This window comes from Mauremys mutica, chromosome 7 (assembly GCF_020497125.1).
Source record: "Mauremys mutica isolate MM-2020 ecotype Southern chromosome 7, ASM2049712v1, whole genome shotgun sequence".
Taxonomy (NCBI): Eukaryota; Metazoa; Chordata; order Testudines; family Geoemydidae; genus Mauremys; species Mauremys mutica.
This window is the reverse complement of record NC_059078.1, coordinates 97,285,704-97,302,815: the sequence shown is the minus strand read 5'-3', so window position 1 is coordinate 97,302,815 and position 17,112 is coordinate 97,285,704. Positions and strand designations below refer to the sequence as shown.

The window sequence follows — 17,112 nt, the reverse complement described above, 5'->3', positions numbered from 1 at the left end:
ATACCATTGGGTGTGACAGGCAGCCATTGCATCAGGAACAGCTGGATCAAAGATGCTTGCAGCAAGCACACAAACAAAAAAAATTATGCAATAAAAGATGGCAGCCAGAGACTTTTATAGAAAGACCATAACTCTATTTTGCACCTTGCTTCCTGGTAGGTGAAACCAAACACATAGCAAAATACTGTAGTGTTGAAACTCTTCATTTGACTATAACCTACTATAAATCTTCTGCTATTTAAACCCAAATTAACTGGTACATTAGTAAAAAAACAGTGGTAATTTTATATCAATTCTTAAATTACATTAGTGAGGTCAATGAGTGTAACATTTACTTGTTGCTAATGGTATCTAATGACTGGATGATTTAGTGCCATAACTACTCATGCTACTATGAAAATGTGATGTTCATTCTACTTTAATGATTCCTAAACAATCCCATGCATGGCATAGAATGTGACTAGAAAAAAATATATTAAATTCCATACCCCCGTGTTTAACAGATTGAGAGTAGATACTGATGTAACACTGCCAGAACTGTCATCCTAATGAGAAAAACAGAAGTAAAGCCTTAGTAAAAAGTTGTAAAGTCAATCAAATATTGCAATATGCATGTTAAAACTCATTTTTGCACAACTTTCTGTATTCGTAAAGTAGTTTTTACTTTGAGGCAAGGATGCTCTCTCTCCTACCATGGGCTTGCCTTACCTTTCACAAATATACCAGGGTATAGCACATATGTGAAGTCTCACCTATACAAAATGTGAGTCTTTAATGTGTTGCAATGGGGGTCATAGAGCTTTCATTCTGAGACAGGTCTTCCTTCTCTTTTCATACTCCTCCACTCCAGCCCAATTTTTACATTTCTTCTTTTCTGGGACCAAAACCTCAAGTACTTCTTGTCAAGGTTCCTTCCCCACTCTGAACTTTAGGGTACAAATGTGGGGTCCTGCATGGACACTTCTAAGGTTAATTACAAGCTTAGATCCGGTAACACTGCCACCAGCCAGAATTCCAGCGTCTGGCACACTCCCCGTCCCCCCAAAACTTTCCCCTCCCTGGATAGCCTTGAGGCTTTTCCACCAAGTCCCTGGTGATACTGATCCAACCCCTTGCATCTTAACACAAGGAGAAATTAACCATTCCCCCCTCCTTTCCCCCACCAACTCCTGGTGAGTCCAGACCCAATTCCCTGGAATCTTAAAACAAGAAAGAAAAAAATATCAATCAGATTCTTAAAAAGAAAACTTTTAATTAAAGAAAAAGAAAGAAAGGTAAAAATCATCTCTGTAAAATCACGATGGAAAATATTTTACAGGGTAATCAGATTCTTATGACCCAGAGGGAACCCCCACCCCCTACCCCTCTAGCCTTAGGTTCAAAATTACAGCAACCAGAGGTAAAGTCCTCTCAGCAAAAAGGAACATTTACAAGTTGAGAAAACAAAAATAAGACTAACACGCCTTGCCTGGCTATTACTTACAAGTTTGAAACATGAGAGACTGATGCAGAAAGATTTGGAGAACCTGGATTGATGTCTGGTCCCTCTTAGTTCCAAGAGCGAAAACCCCCAAAAACAAAGAGCACAAACAAAAGACTTCCCTCCACCAAGATTTGAAAGTATCTTGTCCCCTTATTGGTCCTCTGGTCAGGTGTCAACCAGGTTTACTGAGCTTCTTAACCCTTTACAGGTAAAAGAGACATTAACCCTTAACTATCTGTTTATGACAACTTCATAGCGTAAACTCTGTGGCCAAGGGTGCAGATTGTCTGTTCCACAATTATAAACACTCCCTCCATTACTGGAAGCTAGAGATATGTATATCTGCTAAACTATTAGCCTCTCATGGAGCAGAAACACATGTACAATGTCACACCAATTTTGTGCCTCATTGTAAAAGAGCATGGAGACAAAAGATTAAGAAGAGATTGACAAAAATGACGACTAAGTAGTATTCAGGAGCTGAGCTAATTGGTGCCACTCTAAAGAGGTTTCTCTACTAGAAATGTTAGTAATTAACGGTAGCTAACAATTAAGCTAACTTAAGTTTGAAAAGACATATTAAAGCCTCCCTTATCACATTTCCCCCCCTTTTTGATACTATGGCATTAGACTGCCCATACATTGGAACAAGATCTACCTCTTTGGAATTAGCATCAGTAAAATCCATCATGTTCAAGAAAAGTACCTTTCACAAAGAATGAGCATGTCACCTGAATGACAGACTTAGGCTCTGATAGCCTATGATGAGGCTATGAATGAATTCAAATCCAAATCCAGATTGCTGGCAATGGGGTGGGGGTGGGGGTGGGAAATCAAACTCAGTTGTTACTTAACTGAGTAATACAAGTTTCAGTTACAAGTCTATCAAAACAAACAGAGATATTAAGCAAAAAAAGCCAACCACAAATCTTTAAAAAGCTGACACTAAACAGATAGCAGAATAAGGGTAATTTCTATCCCAAAATACACCCATCTTCACAACATTTTTCACATAGAACATTTTACAGATACATTGCCAAATCCAAAAACTTAACTCTTCAGTTCTTGAACCTAAAAGTTATTCTGGAGTTAAGTGTTCAATGATCAAGCTGATAGTTAACACAGGGGCGCCCCGAGGATTCGGCGGCGGGGGCCCCTTCCGTTCCAGGACCCGCCGCCAAAGTGCCCCGAAGACCCGCGGCGGGGGCCCCCCGCCGCCGAATTACCGCCGAAGCGGGACCCGCCGCGGGTCTTCGGGGCACTTCGGCGGCGGGTCCCGGAACGGAAGGGCCCTCCGCCACCGAAGACCGGGCTGTGCTTCGGCGGCGGGTCCCGCTTCCCCCCGGCCCCAGCCTCTTACCCCCGGCTCCCTCCTCACCCGGAGTCTCAGCGCCTCACCGGAACAGCGGCAGCGTGTGGCTGGCGGGACCTGAGCTCCGTCCCGCTCCGAGCCGCGTGGTGAGGGGGCGGGGCTGGGAGCTCCACGCCGAGCGGAGGGAGCGGAGCTCCCAGCCCCGCCCCCTCACCACGCGGCTCTGAGAAGGGCGGGGCTCAGGGGCTCCGCCAGAGACATCAAGCGCTGAGGCTCCAGGAGAGGGGCGGAGGCGGGAGCCTCCACTGTTCTCTTGGGGGCCCCTGCGGAGCCCGGGGCAAATTGCCCCTTTGCCCCCCCTCTGGGCGGCCCTGAGTTAACATACTGTAAACTCAGGGGTTTGCATTACTGTTTCTACTGCCCCCTCGAGAGATATTTTAATAGATATTTATAGGAATGCAGGAATTGCCATACTAGGTCAGATCCAGTGTCCATCTACTCCGGTACCTGATAATTCAGAGAAAGGAGCAAAAACCCTACAATAACCAGAGATTGACTAACAGCTCTGAAACAAGAGGTTTAATACTCTCCTTCCACACACAAAAAAAAAAAAAAATTGCCATAAACTGTAACTGGATATTCTTTATATCCTTGTGTGTCCATATAAATATCCGATCCCTTTTCAAAATCTTAAATTCTTGATCTCAGTGACTTCCTGTGGCAGTAAGTACCACAGATTAAAAATTAGTCGAAGGAAATATTTTCACACATGTAATTAATTTCCCACCTTTTAATTTCACTAAATTACACATTTGTTCTCATGTGATGAGACAGGGAGAAAAGTACCGACCTACCTTTTGAATAAAAGTTGTATATCGTCCCCTCTTATTTGCTTAAGGTAAACAACTTCAGCATTTTCAATCTCTTTATATGAGAGGTTTTCTATGACCCTGATAAAGTACCCTATTTACCAATCAGTTTGTATAAAAAAATTGCTTAATTTAATTTGTAACTGTATATACACACACACTCACTGTTACATACTACTTAATAGAACTCTTCCTTTAAAACTATTTCTCCCCAGAATATCTATAATTACCCATGTTTCAAAATGAGTCATCTGCCTGTGGCAAATCATCGTCGCTCTAGACTGAGATAGTTCATTCTGTCTATCAGGCTGCTTCAGTAGATATGAAGGTACTTAGAATTACTGGTCATCCATCCCAGGGTCACAAAACCATAGAAGAGGGTAGAAAGAACTCAGGCCTGGTCTACACTACACGTTTAAACCGAATTTAATAGCACCCGTCCACACAATGAGGCCCTTTATATCAATATAAAGGGCTCTTTAAAACCGGTTTCTGTACTCCTCCCCGAGAGGAGTAGCGCTGAAATCGGTATTGCCATGTCGGATTAGGGTTAGTGTGGCCGCAAATCGACGGTATTGGCCTCCGGGAACTATCCCACAGTGCACCATTGTGACTGCTCTGGAAAGCCATCTCAACTCGGATGCACTGGCCAGGTAGACAGGAAAAGCCCCGCAAACTTTTGAATTTCATTTCCTGTTTGCCCAGCGTGGAGCTCTGATCAGGATGGGTGGCGATGCAGTCCCAAATCCAAAAAGAGCTCCAGCATGGACCGTACGGGAGATACTGGATCTGATCGCTGTATGGGGAGACAAATGTGTTGTATCAGAGCTCAGTTACAGAAGACGAAATAACAAAGCATTTGAAAAAGTCTCCAGGCTATGATAGACAGAGGCCACAGCAGGGACTCAGCACAGTGCTGTGTGACAAGCGTAACGGAAAGCCAAAGAATCAAACGGCGCTCATGGAGGGATGGAGGGGGTACTGAGGACTCCAGCTATGCCACAGTCCCCGCAGTCTCCGAAAAGTATTTGCATTCTTGGCTGGACTCCAAGTGCCTGAAGGGTAAAAACATTTTCCCAGGTGTTTCAGGGTGTATGTCGTCAATTTACACCCTTCCCTCCCCCCCAGAAAGAAAAGGGAAAAAAATCGTTTCTCGCCATTTTTCAATGTCACCCTATGTCTACTGCATGCTGCTGGTAGACAGGGTGCTGGAGCGCTAAACAGCAGTATCCTCTTCTCTCTCCTCCTTACTTGCAGACGGTACAGTGCAGTAGGACTGGTATCCGTCCTCGTCATCAGCCCGTGAGTGCTCCTGGCTGGCCTCGGTGAGGTCTGCCGGGGGCACCTGGGTAAAAATAGGAATGACTCCTGGTCATTCCCAGCAGATGGTACAGAATGGCTGGTAACCTTCCTCATCATAGCAACTGGGGGCTGAGCTCCATCAGCCCCCCTCGTCATGTCTAAAGAAAAGATTCTGTCCTGCCTGGACTATCATAGCAGCTGGAGGCTTCCTCCCCATCATTTTATCTCACTAAAAAGTCTGTTTCTTATACCTGCATTCTTTATTACTTCATCACACAAAAGGGGGGGACACTGCCACGGTAGCTCAGGAGGGTTGGGGGGAAGAGGGAAGCAACGGGTGGGGTTGTTGCAGGGGCACCCCCTAGAATGGCATGCAGCTCATCATTTCTGCGGGATCTCTGGGGCTCTAACCCGGAGCGGCTGTGCTCTCTGGTTCTCTCGTGCACTTGCCCCATATTCTAGGCTGGACTGACTCTATTTTTAGACAAAACATAGGAAGGGAATGACCCAGGGAGTCATTCCCATTTTTGCCTACGCGCCCCCGGCCGACCTCAGCGAGGCCAGCCAGGAGCACCTATGATAGCAGCAGACGGTATAGATCGACTGATAACTGTCATCTCATCGCCAATTTACAATGGCAGATGGTGCAATATGACTGGTAACCGTCTCTGCTATCTTGCAAAGGCAAATGAATGCTGCTGTGTAGCAGTGCAGTACCGCGTCTGTCAGCAGCATCCAGTACACATACGGTGACAGTGACAAAAGGCAAAACGGGCTCCATGATTGCCATGCTATGGTATCTGCCAGGGCAATCCAGGGAAAAAGGGCGCAAAATGATTGTCTGCCGTTGCTTTCCCAGAGGAAGGATTGAGTGATGATATTTACCCAGAATCACCCGCGACACTGTTTTTGCATTGGGATCTCAACCCAGAATTCCAATGGGCAGGGGAGACTGCGGGAACTATGGGATAGCTACGGGATAGCTACCCACAGTGCAATGCTCCGGAAATCGACACTAACCTCGGTACATGAACGCACACCGCCGAATTAATGTGCTTAGTGTGGCCGCGTGCACTCGACTTTATACAATCTGTTTCACAAAACCGGTTTATGTAAAATCGGAATAATCCCATAGTGTAGACATACCCTCAGACAGAACAGAAGACCAAGGCCATCCATGTTGAAATCTTTGAACTAGCAGAACAAACAGCCATTAAAACCTCCTACAAATGTTTTGGAGGATCCTCCTTTGCTGGATCTGCTATCTTTTGGAACCAAAAGATATCACAGTCCAATGCACACTGTTGAAACTCTAGGATCTTAAAGAGTTCCAGACATGGAAGCTACTCTCAGTAGAAAATAAGAAAGGCTCTGTTTCAAAGAAAAATCAATTTCCTTCTGCCCTGCCCTTAAAAAAAAAAAATGGCCTGCAATGGCACAGAAAGCACCCAGTCAGAAAACTGTATCCATAAAACCAGTTGGACTCCCCCAGATCTGATGAAATCTTAACTTTCTTGTGTTACCTACCTTAAGAGAAGCTGGATTGGGCAAACAACTACATTAAAAAGGTGATAAAGAATGAGCACAGAGACTCAACCTTTCCCTTAGAGTATTATTTCTTTAGAGCCTCAGAGATGGAGATTTCCAGTATATCACATTCTCAACAGTTGAAATCTACATATTTTATAGCAGTCAGCAAAAGGGATTATCCCCCCCATCAACTTCAATACCTTTGTGGTAACGCTGATATGTCCAGTCAGATGTGAGGTATAAAGCCAAGGAGGTGAGATCAATGTCATTAATTACTCAAACCCAGTGGCTGACAGCACCTTTAGAATCAACACAGTTTGTGACCCTCAGAGCAGTGGTCTCCAAACTTTTTTGATCGTGCACCCCATCAGTAAAAAAAATTGAGCACGCACCCCCCAATATAGGTATATTTATTTATATATAAATTATATACATGTACTACTATACTAATATATTACGTACATTATAAAACATACAAAAAATCTCTCATCCTTTTTTAATTTCTAAAGATGAAACAAAATATTTTAAATAATTTGTATTGTATTTTATTAACAGTGCAAAAAACCTTTTTGCTCACAAAACAATTATTAATAATTTTTAGTGAGAGCAATGTGATTGAATATGCTTCATTATTTCTGAAAATCTTGGTTTAACACTTTGTGATACAGAGATTCAAAGGTCTGGATTAGGGTTAGGGTGTGGGAGGGGGCTCAGGGTGGGGTGCGGGGTCTGGGAGGGAGTTATGGTGCGGGAGGGTGCTCAGGATTGGGGTGCAGGAGGAGGTTCAGGGCTGGGGCAGGCAGGAGGTGCAGAGCACTTACCTGGGGCAGCTCCTGTTTGGTGCAGGGGGTGTGCAGGTGGCTCTGCGCAGTGTAGCACCGCCCCCATGGCCATGATTCAGAGAGTCACAATTCTAGGAGCTCCCTCCTACCCCCCGGCAGGCAGGGCCACCCAGAATGTAGGGGCTTTAGGGGCTGCAGCTCTAAAGCCCCTTTCAGAATGTGGCCCTGCGAGCACAGGCCAGAGGACTCAGGAGGAGCAGGGGCAACTGCACAGCCAGCGGCCAGAGAGAAGTGGCCGCTTCTCTCCAGCCGGCTTTGAAGGGGGAAAAGCACCGCTTCTTTCCGGCCGCTGGCTGTGCAGCTGCCCCTGCTCCTCCACAGGCCAGAGGACTCAGGGCCGCATTCCGAAAGGGGCTTTAGAGCTGCAGACCAGGGCCCCGGGGCCCCCTTAGCCCAGGGCCCTGCAGTCCCTAAAGCCCCTACATTCTGGGTGGCCCTGCCTACGGGAGGAGGTGGGGGGAGGGGGCAGCGGCGGGCAGTTTCCCTACTGGCTAGTTCCCTCCCTCCTCCGGCTGCCCTTCCCACCACACACCCGCCCCCAGCGGCGCTCCTCCTGCCATGCCCTCCAATGGATTGTCTTGCACACCCCACTTTGGAGACCACTGCCTTAGAGGGCTCTGCTAGAGAAATGCACAAGGCATACTTCTCAGGCAAACATCCAAACATTTGTCATGGGTGTCAGACACAGGAATCTTACTATCACAGGAATTAGACAACGTTTTCTAACTTTAGGCTCCTAAATTAATAAGTAGGAATCTAAAGAAGTGGGATGCTTGGGGTGTCTAAACATGCCTATAAAAGCCTAGCACCAAGGTTTGAAAATGATGGCTGTACTTAAAACACAAAAAAAACCCTAAAATGTTTGTCTGCCAAAACAATGTTGGGGGAAGGGTGGAGATGACAGCAGGGAAAGGGGAGAAGAGACCCTCAGAAGAAAAATTATTTTACAGGCAAAATGAATGAAGACAAAATAAAGTTTAAGATCTATAAACCCCCCTGAAAAATTACTAACAAAGTATTACAAAAGAATCCTAGTTTCACCCCATGCAAAGTGAGAGTTGAGGCTGCACAGTTGATACTAACTGGCAGAAAGTCGGGAACTGGGGGGGGATGGGTGAGAAGGGGCACCAATGCCTTGGGCTTTAATTCCGATTTACCTTCTAAAGGGACAAGGTGGATGAGGTCACTAATATCCTGGGACTGACACAGCTACCGCTACACTACATAGTTAGTGTGACAGGTTCAGTCACAGAGACCCCCTTGGGACTGTCACCTGACGTGTTGAAGCTCCCTCTAGGCCAGTCTTCCCTGCCAGCTTGGGACTCCAGAACCCTGCTTTGTTGAGACAGACACACTAGCCTGCTGCAGCACAGACCCAGGTCTGGTCCATGCCCCCAAAGCTGCAGGCTTAACTGAAAACAGCTTAGCGGGTTACCTGCCTCCAGCACCCAGACACTCAGCTCCCAATGGGATCCAAACTCCAAATAAATCTGTTTTACGCTGTATAAAGCTTATAAGAGGGTAAACTAAAATTGTCCACCATCTATAACAGAGAGAGAGAGAGGCACAGCTGTTTGCTCCCCCCAGGTATTAATCACTTACTCTGGGTTCATTAATAAACAAAAGTGATTTTAAAGTATAAAAAGTAGGATTTAAGTGGTTTCAAGTAATAACAGACAGAACAAAGTCAGTCACCAAGCAAAATAAAGTAAAAACACACAAGTCTAAGCCTAATACATTAAGAAACTGATTACAGGTATAATCTCACCCTCAGAAATGTTCCAATAAGCTTCTTTCCCAGACTAAACTCCTTCCTAGTCTGGGCCCAATCCTCTCCCCGGTACAGTCCTTGTTAGTTCCAGCAGATATCTTAGGTGGAAAGCAGGCGTGTTCTCATGACCGGCAGCCCTTTTGTCCTGTGCCACCCCCTGTTATAGCTTTGGCACAAGGCAGGAATCTTTTGTCTGAGTCCCCACCCCTCCTTCTAAATGGAAAAGTACCAGATTTAAGATGGATTCCAGTATCATGTAGCATGGTCACATGTCACTGTAAGACCTCATTCTTCATTACTCATGGGCTGGCCCATACACACACAGGAAGGCTTGCGGGTAAATAAACCATTTACAGCCAATTGGAGCCATCAAGATTCTAAACTACCATTAATGGCTCACACTTTGCATAATCACACTAGGACCTCAGAGTTATACTTAATATTTCTATTTTCAGATACAAGAATGAAACATTCATACAACTAGGATGAAAAAAAATTCAGTAGGTTATAATCTTTGTAATGATACCTTATGCCTCTGCATAAGACATATTCCAGTTACATGATACTCACATTCACAAACATATTTCCATAATACATAAGGAGTGCAACATCACAGTCTCTAGGCAGTCTGGGAACAAATGATACAGTTTTAACATTTTAGTTAAGGTGCACAACTCCACAAAGAGGGAATCTGAACCAGTACCCAAGGATTTTGTTGAATGGTTGCATGTGTTTGTTACCTTCTGATTCCACTGGAAAGACAATGAAGCTTCACTGTAGAAGTGGGAGTTACTGAAATCAACAACTAAATCTTAAACTGAAGGAGTTCCTAGTGAGAGACTGATGGGAGAAACGTAACATTTTAGTATCAGTTGTCTAAACTGTATTCTTAAATTTATTCATCTACATTTGGGTTATTGCTGATTATGCACTATATGTATCTTATGATTTTAAAAACAATTTGGTATTTGTGGATAATCTAAGCACTATACCCAGATGTACAGACACTTTTCTTATTTTGTGTACTACATAAATTTTTAACATTAGCTTTAATAAAAAATTTAAATCAGTTGTGTGTCCTGTTTGCAGGGAGCACATAATACCCATGCTCTATGGTCTGCCCTATGGTCCATCAAGAAAATGACTGATGTTTAAGATGTTAGTTTTCATCTATATAAATTCCTAAATAGCTAGGAGTCCTGCCTACCTTAGATACAGATTGCTTCTCTTCCTGAGGTCTTTAGCTAACAGCTCCCTTCTCTTAAACAGGAATGGTCTTACAGCAGAGTGTTTCTAGTGAGTAGTTGCAACACTAGAACTTACTCCCACTTCCCTTGGGCCTATCCGTAAAAGCCTGGATTTGTTGATTTTCAGGGCACACTGCAAAACTATTTTCCTCTGGGTTTTCTTAAGGAAGGAGGGGTGGGAGGTGTCAGGGGGCCTGAACTGAAGTCATGTATGGATTTAGAGGGGCGAGTTATTGTTATTGTGGTGTGTTAGAGGCTCAATGTACATGGATTCTGATCCAGCCTATTTTGTGTCTTATTTCTCACACACACACACACCCCCCCCAAACCTGGCCCTACTAAACTTTGTGTGACCCTATCTTAGAGGGTTCTACAGAGAAACGCACAAGGCACACTTCTCAGGCAAACATCCAAACATTTGTTATGGGTGTCAGACACAGGAATCTTACTATCGACTTCAATGGAGTTAAGACTTCATTAGAGTTCAGGTAGGCACTCCAGCACAGACAACTTTTGCCAACTGAAACCCTCTCACATTATGCTTTTGATTATGACCTCTAGTGTTCAATATCCATTTTCCAAGACCTAATGACAGTACTAACTTTTTCAGATATCAGTTGTAGGACAATGACAAAAATAGTCTACAAGTGCTATTTGGTGTTTGTCAGATTGGTTGCTTAATGCTAGCACCCTTGGTCATGTAGATGTGAGTGTAAATAATGGTTGCTGCTCTTTTCTGCACTGTTTTAGAACTGATTTCATATTCTGCTTTTTAGAGTGTGTCTGAGACTTAGAATTTAGAAAAAAAAATCTGCTTTTTTTATTCTAAGGTTCCTAAAAAGGCTTTACCTGGCTAAAGGAGGAGATAATGCAAGCTACATTAGAATATGAAGATGTATATCTGTGAGAGACAGAAAGACATGAGAAAAATGAAAAAAAAGATACCATCTCTGTCTTGTAGCCCAAGCAGTGTTCAGGAATCACTTTAAGCTTTACTTTTATGGTAAAATGATTGTATTGGTCTTCAAAGAAATATTTTCATTAATAAAAAACAAGAACTGAATTTAGATGCCTCAATCAGCGTTTCACTTGACTAGGTCACTTACATCACAAAAACAGATATAAATATCTCACGTCTAATGAATAAGGTATTTTCAAAAAAAGGGAAACAAATTAGTTTTATTTAATCTTAAACAGATCTGCCACTTTAATCAGTACCAATTGAAATACATTATATGCATCACGTGCTGCAAATGCATTTCAGCTTCAACCTTATGTCATGTAAAAACAATCACATTTTATTTCAAAGTGTAAGACAATGATTTTTAAAGTGAGAAGGCAAGCATAGTTTACTAGTCAGGATTTCTGTTAATCCATATATTCCCCTATTTAAATTGACAATTACACTTCCTGTCACAGTTCATCAGAATAAAAACTTCAGTACACCACATACATTTTTGGCACTTTTAATCCTAAAAGGTTGCTATTTTTCCCTTTATTAAACAGGGGCGGAAGGAAGCACAGCTGATGGGAGACATCCAGGAAAAAAAAAAAATCACATCCTGCTTGTGAAGTTTAAAATCCAAAGAGAACTGAGACAGCCAAGAGCTGCAAGCTGAGAGAATTAGCCTGCCAAGAACTTTCAACCTTTGATCCATTTACAGCTGCAAAATCTAACCAGAAGTATGTGAGTATCTATAGCTGAATGAGCGGTAATCTTTTGGAAAAGATAATATGCAATTTGCTGCACGAAAATATAAATAAAATAAAATCAATAGACTTACTCTTGAAACTATTTCCTTGCAGTACTTTCTGCATGTGTATAGGGTAATTTTTCAAATCTCAGTAGTTCTCTGAAGACAGTACCCATTACAGAGTCACATTTCTGGGACTGGTGGCTTCAGGGAGTTCTCAGACCAAGTTTCCAGATTTTCTGGAGGACATTATTTGTGACAGCCTGCTAGTATCACCACCTACTCCATTTTTTGTGAAGGAATAGTTTGCACTAAAATCTAGTAGTTAGACCAGATGACTAGGAGTCCAACTCTTGAATGGAAATCCTGACTACCATTGACTTGCTTTGTGACCTTGAGCACATCCTTTAGGGTTGCCACCTCTAATGTACCAAAGACCAGATGATGATCCTGTGCCTGTAACACAGGAAGGCTGACAGTGTGCACTAATCACCCTTACAAATTTCCTGAGACAACTACCTCAAAAAAAAAAAAAAAAAGGGGGGGGGGAGGGGCGTGCAGGGTGATCTTGGGAAAACCTGGGTAGGTGGGCAAGCCTATTTAATTGATATCACTTTCTCCATAGGTAGAAAAAGAAATACCTACCTACTGTACAAGCATAGCGTGAAGATAAATCTTCAGGTTCTGAACCCTTAGAGTGCTATGGTTATTTAAAGAGGCCTCAGTGTTAACTTAGTACAGCTGAACACAAAAAAAACAAAAACCCAAAACACATTTGTTTTAGGCCCAAATGATAGTTGAAATATCAAAATGTCACAGAATAAGGAACTCCTTACAAATCAGAATTTTTTTTGTATCGACAAATCTCATTTCAACATTTTGAAAGTATTTGACATTCCCTGAAACAATGTTCTGTTTCAAGTAAGTTAAACATTAAACTGCATCTGCCTACAAATGCCATGGTGCCTCATGGAAGCTGTAGTTTGGGTGCATCATTCCCTTATTCTTTCCTATGGGTTGGCCTCCCTGGCAGGACTATGCATCACTTGATGTACTGTAGTCTTGTTACTCCCATGATGTGGCTCAGTCAGAGGTGAGACAACAATGCAAGGTATAGAGCAGCCAAAAAGCCAAGACCACAGGAGAAAATGGGGACATGAAGCACTTGAACTACCATTCATTCCCATGAGATACTATGGTATAGAGACAGATACACCATGATGTTCAGCTAACTCAAAATTACGTGCTTCGGGTCAGTCAACATGCCACACAAAAAATAATTCAGATTTGGATCCAACCAACCAAAAGCAAAATATTTCATTTGAATTTTTCCCCACAGAAAGTTTTGATTCTGTAGAAGTTACATTAAAAATCATTTAGACTGAAGATCCCCAACCAATTCCATTGAGTTGGATGGTTACCTCAATAACAAAGAGCAAACAAATGGCATACTCTAAATTATTCAGCAATATTGGAAGAATAAATTTAGATACATTTTACATGCCTTTAAAAGAAAAAAAAAACAAATGACCCTTTTGAGAACACAAACTCGTTAATGATTTATTTTTGCTTAACTTTCTCAATAATTACAATACCAGTTATTTGTTTTATATCTGGTATTGCCATTAAGTTCCACTTAGGGGATCACCACTTCACTAACCTCATTTGTGTTATTGGTCACTATGGGATTTTTTCTATTCAATGCAGTTTTGTACTCTTAAATCTTCTCTCTTTAGTAAGAGAAAGCTAGTTCTAATCCAGAGATCATCATCAAAAGTTCTTTTCCAGATCTGTAGTCTCCTTTAGCTAAATAGGTAGAGCTTTTCTCTAAGTTTCAAGCCCTCTGATCTCTAGAATAGAGAAATATGAAAGGAGAATCTCAGGTTTCATTTATGAATTAGTATATTTAATCTCTCTTGGCAAAAGTGATTTTTGTTATGTAAACAGATAAACCAATTACTAGGATTGTGATTGGATTTTTCCTAAAGACCATACAATTCATTCATGTCTTCCAAACCCCTCCCCATCCCCACTGTTTCTTTGGAATCCATGAAAGCCACATGAACCTCAATTTTGGAGATGATTAGATTAGCACCCAGCTATGGGAGGCCATGGTTTTAAGGGCAGGTCAACACTTAAAATTCTGCAACAATGCAGCTGCATCGCTGTAGCACTTAAGTAAAGATGCTCCTACACCAATAGGAGAGCTTCTCCTGTCAGTATAGTAACTCCACCTCCCCAAGAGGTGGTAGCTATGTCGACAGAAGCTCTCCTGTCAACATGGCACCGTCTACATTGGGGGTTAGGCTAGTATAACTACATCGCTGAAGGATGTGGATTTTTTGCACCCCTAAGTGACATAGTTATACCGATATAGATCTGTAGTGATGACCTGGCCTTGGATTGGTAAGACTTCCTACCAACGACACAAAGACTGATGTAAGCATGCTCTCTCTGGTGGCCTGCCTCAGCCAAGACAACGCCACTGTTGAACACTTTGGGAAGGCATATTTAGTGAACTCTCATTGGACTTTTCTAACAAGTAGTAATACATGGCCACAAGCATTTTGTGTAAGTGGTCCAAAGGTGTTCTCACAGGCATTGGCTTCCAACTTTCCATGGGGGTGCTCAACCCCCTCTCAGCTCCAGGCCCCACACCCACTCCACCTCTTCTCCCAAGGCCCAACCCCTGCCCCACCTCTTCCTGCTCAGTTCTGCCCTCTCACCCCAGCGCACCCCGTCCCCATTCCTCCCCCTCCCTCCCAGCACCTCCTGCATGCCACAAAACAGCTGATCTATGGAGAGGGGGGAGGTGCTGGCAGGGATCTTACCTTAGAACTGGTTTGGAACTACTAATACATGTAACCAAACTAAGAACAGCAGCAAATAAAGAAGGGCTTTAGCACACAAACCTCACCTCAGAGTCCACACACTTCCGTATGTTCCCCCCCAGTTCTCTACTTCCTGTTATCATTAAGTTTGACAGAGTATTATTGTGGGCAACACAATTTAGACCACGTACTAGAGGCGACATTTTAATTTATCTTTAGTAAAATGCACCTTCATCCATTAGAATCTTTGCTGGATTAACAAAGCGGACCAAAATTTTCCAAGAGACAGGACTGAGTTTTCACAAAAGCTGCTTGCTTAGAGGGAGTACCACCACTTCTGGAAAAAAGTTCCACTATCCCTGTGGATTTTCAAGGCACATAGTTAGGAAATGGCTCAAGTTTGGAATCTCAGGTCCAGTTCTGACTCCCATAATTCAGATCAGCCAAATGTGTTCTCATCTTGTAAAGTCTCATGCTGCGGCTGGAATGCTGACAGTGCACTCGAACAATAATCTGAAGCCATTAAAACACTGAAAATAGATGGTTGTGTTGTCTTATCTAAGATATTACCTAAATACTATACAATATCTACATATACAGAAAAGAGGATGCATTCATCAATTTAAAGTTACATTCAAAATGAGACTTCTATAAGTAACAAAAATTAAGCAGATATTCACTGGGGGTGGGATTGGGGGGGGGGGAGGTAGAAGAAGGAAGTAAATTTGCTGATCTGATGGACTACGATTTGTCCCAAGAGCAAGTTCACTTCACTTCAAGGAAAGAGGAACTGACGACTGAAAACTCTAGTACACCACCTCTATTCTGAAGAAGATAGAAGAAACCTCTGGATTCTTAGCATACAGTATTTATTGGAGACAGAGAGCCAAGAATGTTAATCAGCAGATACTTTTAGAGAACACTTTTCACAATTAAGGAAGCCACCATTAACATTCAAATTAAAAGGAAAAACTACATTTGAAGATGCACATCTTTTAACATACAACTTTTATTGCTTAATCTAAGGAAGTGACATCTTAAAATAGAGTTTGGTTTATCATTTATCCCAGCAAGTCCTGATTAAAAACTGTTGCGATTTCAGCACAAGTGACTTTTTTTTGCAGCCTTGCTTGCTCCTTCCCCAGCCATATTTTTCAGCCCACAGCAAAACACTACAGGATTCTATGACTGGTATTTCCCATCTAGGAGTTCTTCAAGCTCCAGAAAAACCTTCCTATTTTTCACTTCACTGCTTCACAAAGGGCTCCTACTGCAGAAAATCTTTTTAAAAAGGGGGGGAAAAAAGGATGACAGAACATAGCTCCCTCCAGAGCTTGTCAAGCCTGTCAATTGCAACTGTTAGCAGAGGAAAAAGAGGGAAGCCAGAGAGAAAAAGTCACAGAAAGAGGGGGGAAAAAAAGCTCTCCCCTCAGGTCTGGACTACACCTAGAAATTAGCTATATCATTACTTATAGCAACCTAGCTATATCATTCAGGGCTGTGAAAAATTTCACATCAAATGCAATGCAGTTATGGCAACCAAACTCCGACTGTACAAGCAGCTAGGTCAATAGAATAATTCTTCCACTGACCTAACTACTACCTCTCAGAGAGGTGGATTACTTGCATTAATGAGAAAACCCCACCCGTGAATGTGGGAAGTATCTACACTACAGCAACACAGCTGCTGCGCTTGTAACATAAAGAAGGCCTCTGGTTATTGCCTCCACCAGCACAAGAGAAAGGAACTCAAATTCACTAGTTCGGCACACCATACTGCCTTTGAACTGCAGGGACACACTCATGTGTTTAGTATTTTCGAACATTAATATTGTATTACTACTGATTATTCACTTTAATAAAGCAGTGGCATTATTATGTACTAGCAGAGGAATAGTACGCTAAAAACATACAGTGATGAACATAAGACAATAAGGCATTATAATTGATAGAAGCAGCACGATTGATCACCTTTGAATGAATCTTTTGGCCATCTCTCCCTAGAACCCAAATGCCTTCAGAAAACACAAGCTTCTGGACTTAGACCAAAAAGAGATATAGGAATGGATTTTATTTCTACCAAGATATCCACTGAGGAGGTCAAACTAAAAGTCTGCCTGTAGGAAAGCCACAAGATTTCTTTTTAGAGACTCTTACAATTTTTAATGAATGAGTGAATTAAATGAGGAATCTGTAGTTGCCTTTTTTTAATAGGGAAGTCTTGTATACAA

The 17,112-nt window shown here is 42.5% G+C and overlaps 1 protein-coding gene across 3 annotated transcripts in view; it reads right to left on the bottom strand.

The window, feature by feature from the left end:
• The window catches only part of TBC1D12 (TBC1 domain family member 12), a 100,784-nt gene that overhangs the window by 54,049 nt on the left and 29,623 nt on the right, over positions 1-17,112 (bottom strand). For 2 of the 3 annotated variants that reach the window (XM_045024980.1, XM_045024978.1), the window contains exon 3: positions 489-545. The exons of the other annotated variant lie outside the window; for it this stretch is intronic. In XM_045024980.1, coding sequence (XP_044880915.1) covers positions 489-545 — 57 coding nt within the window. The remainder of the gene's footprint in view (positions 1-488; positions 546-17,112) is intronic. 3 annotated transcript variants of the gene reach the window in all.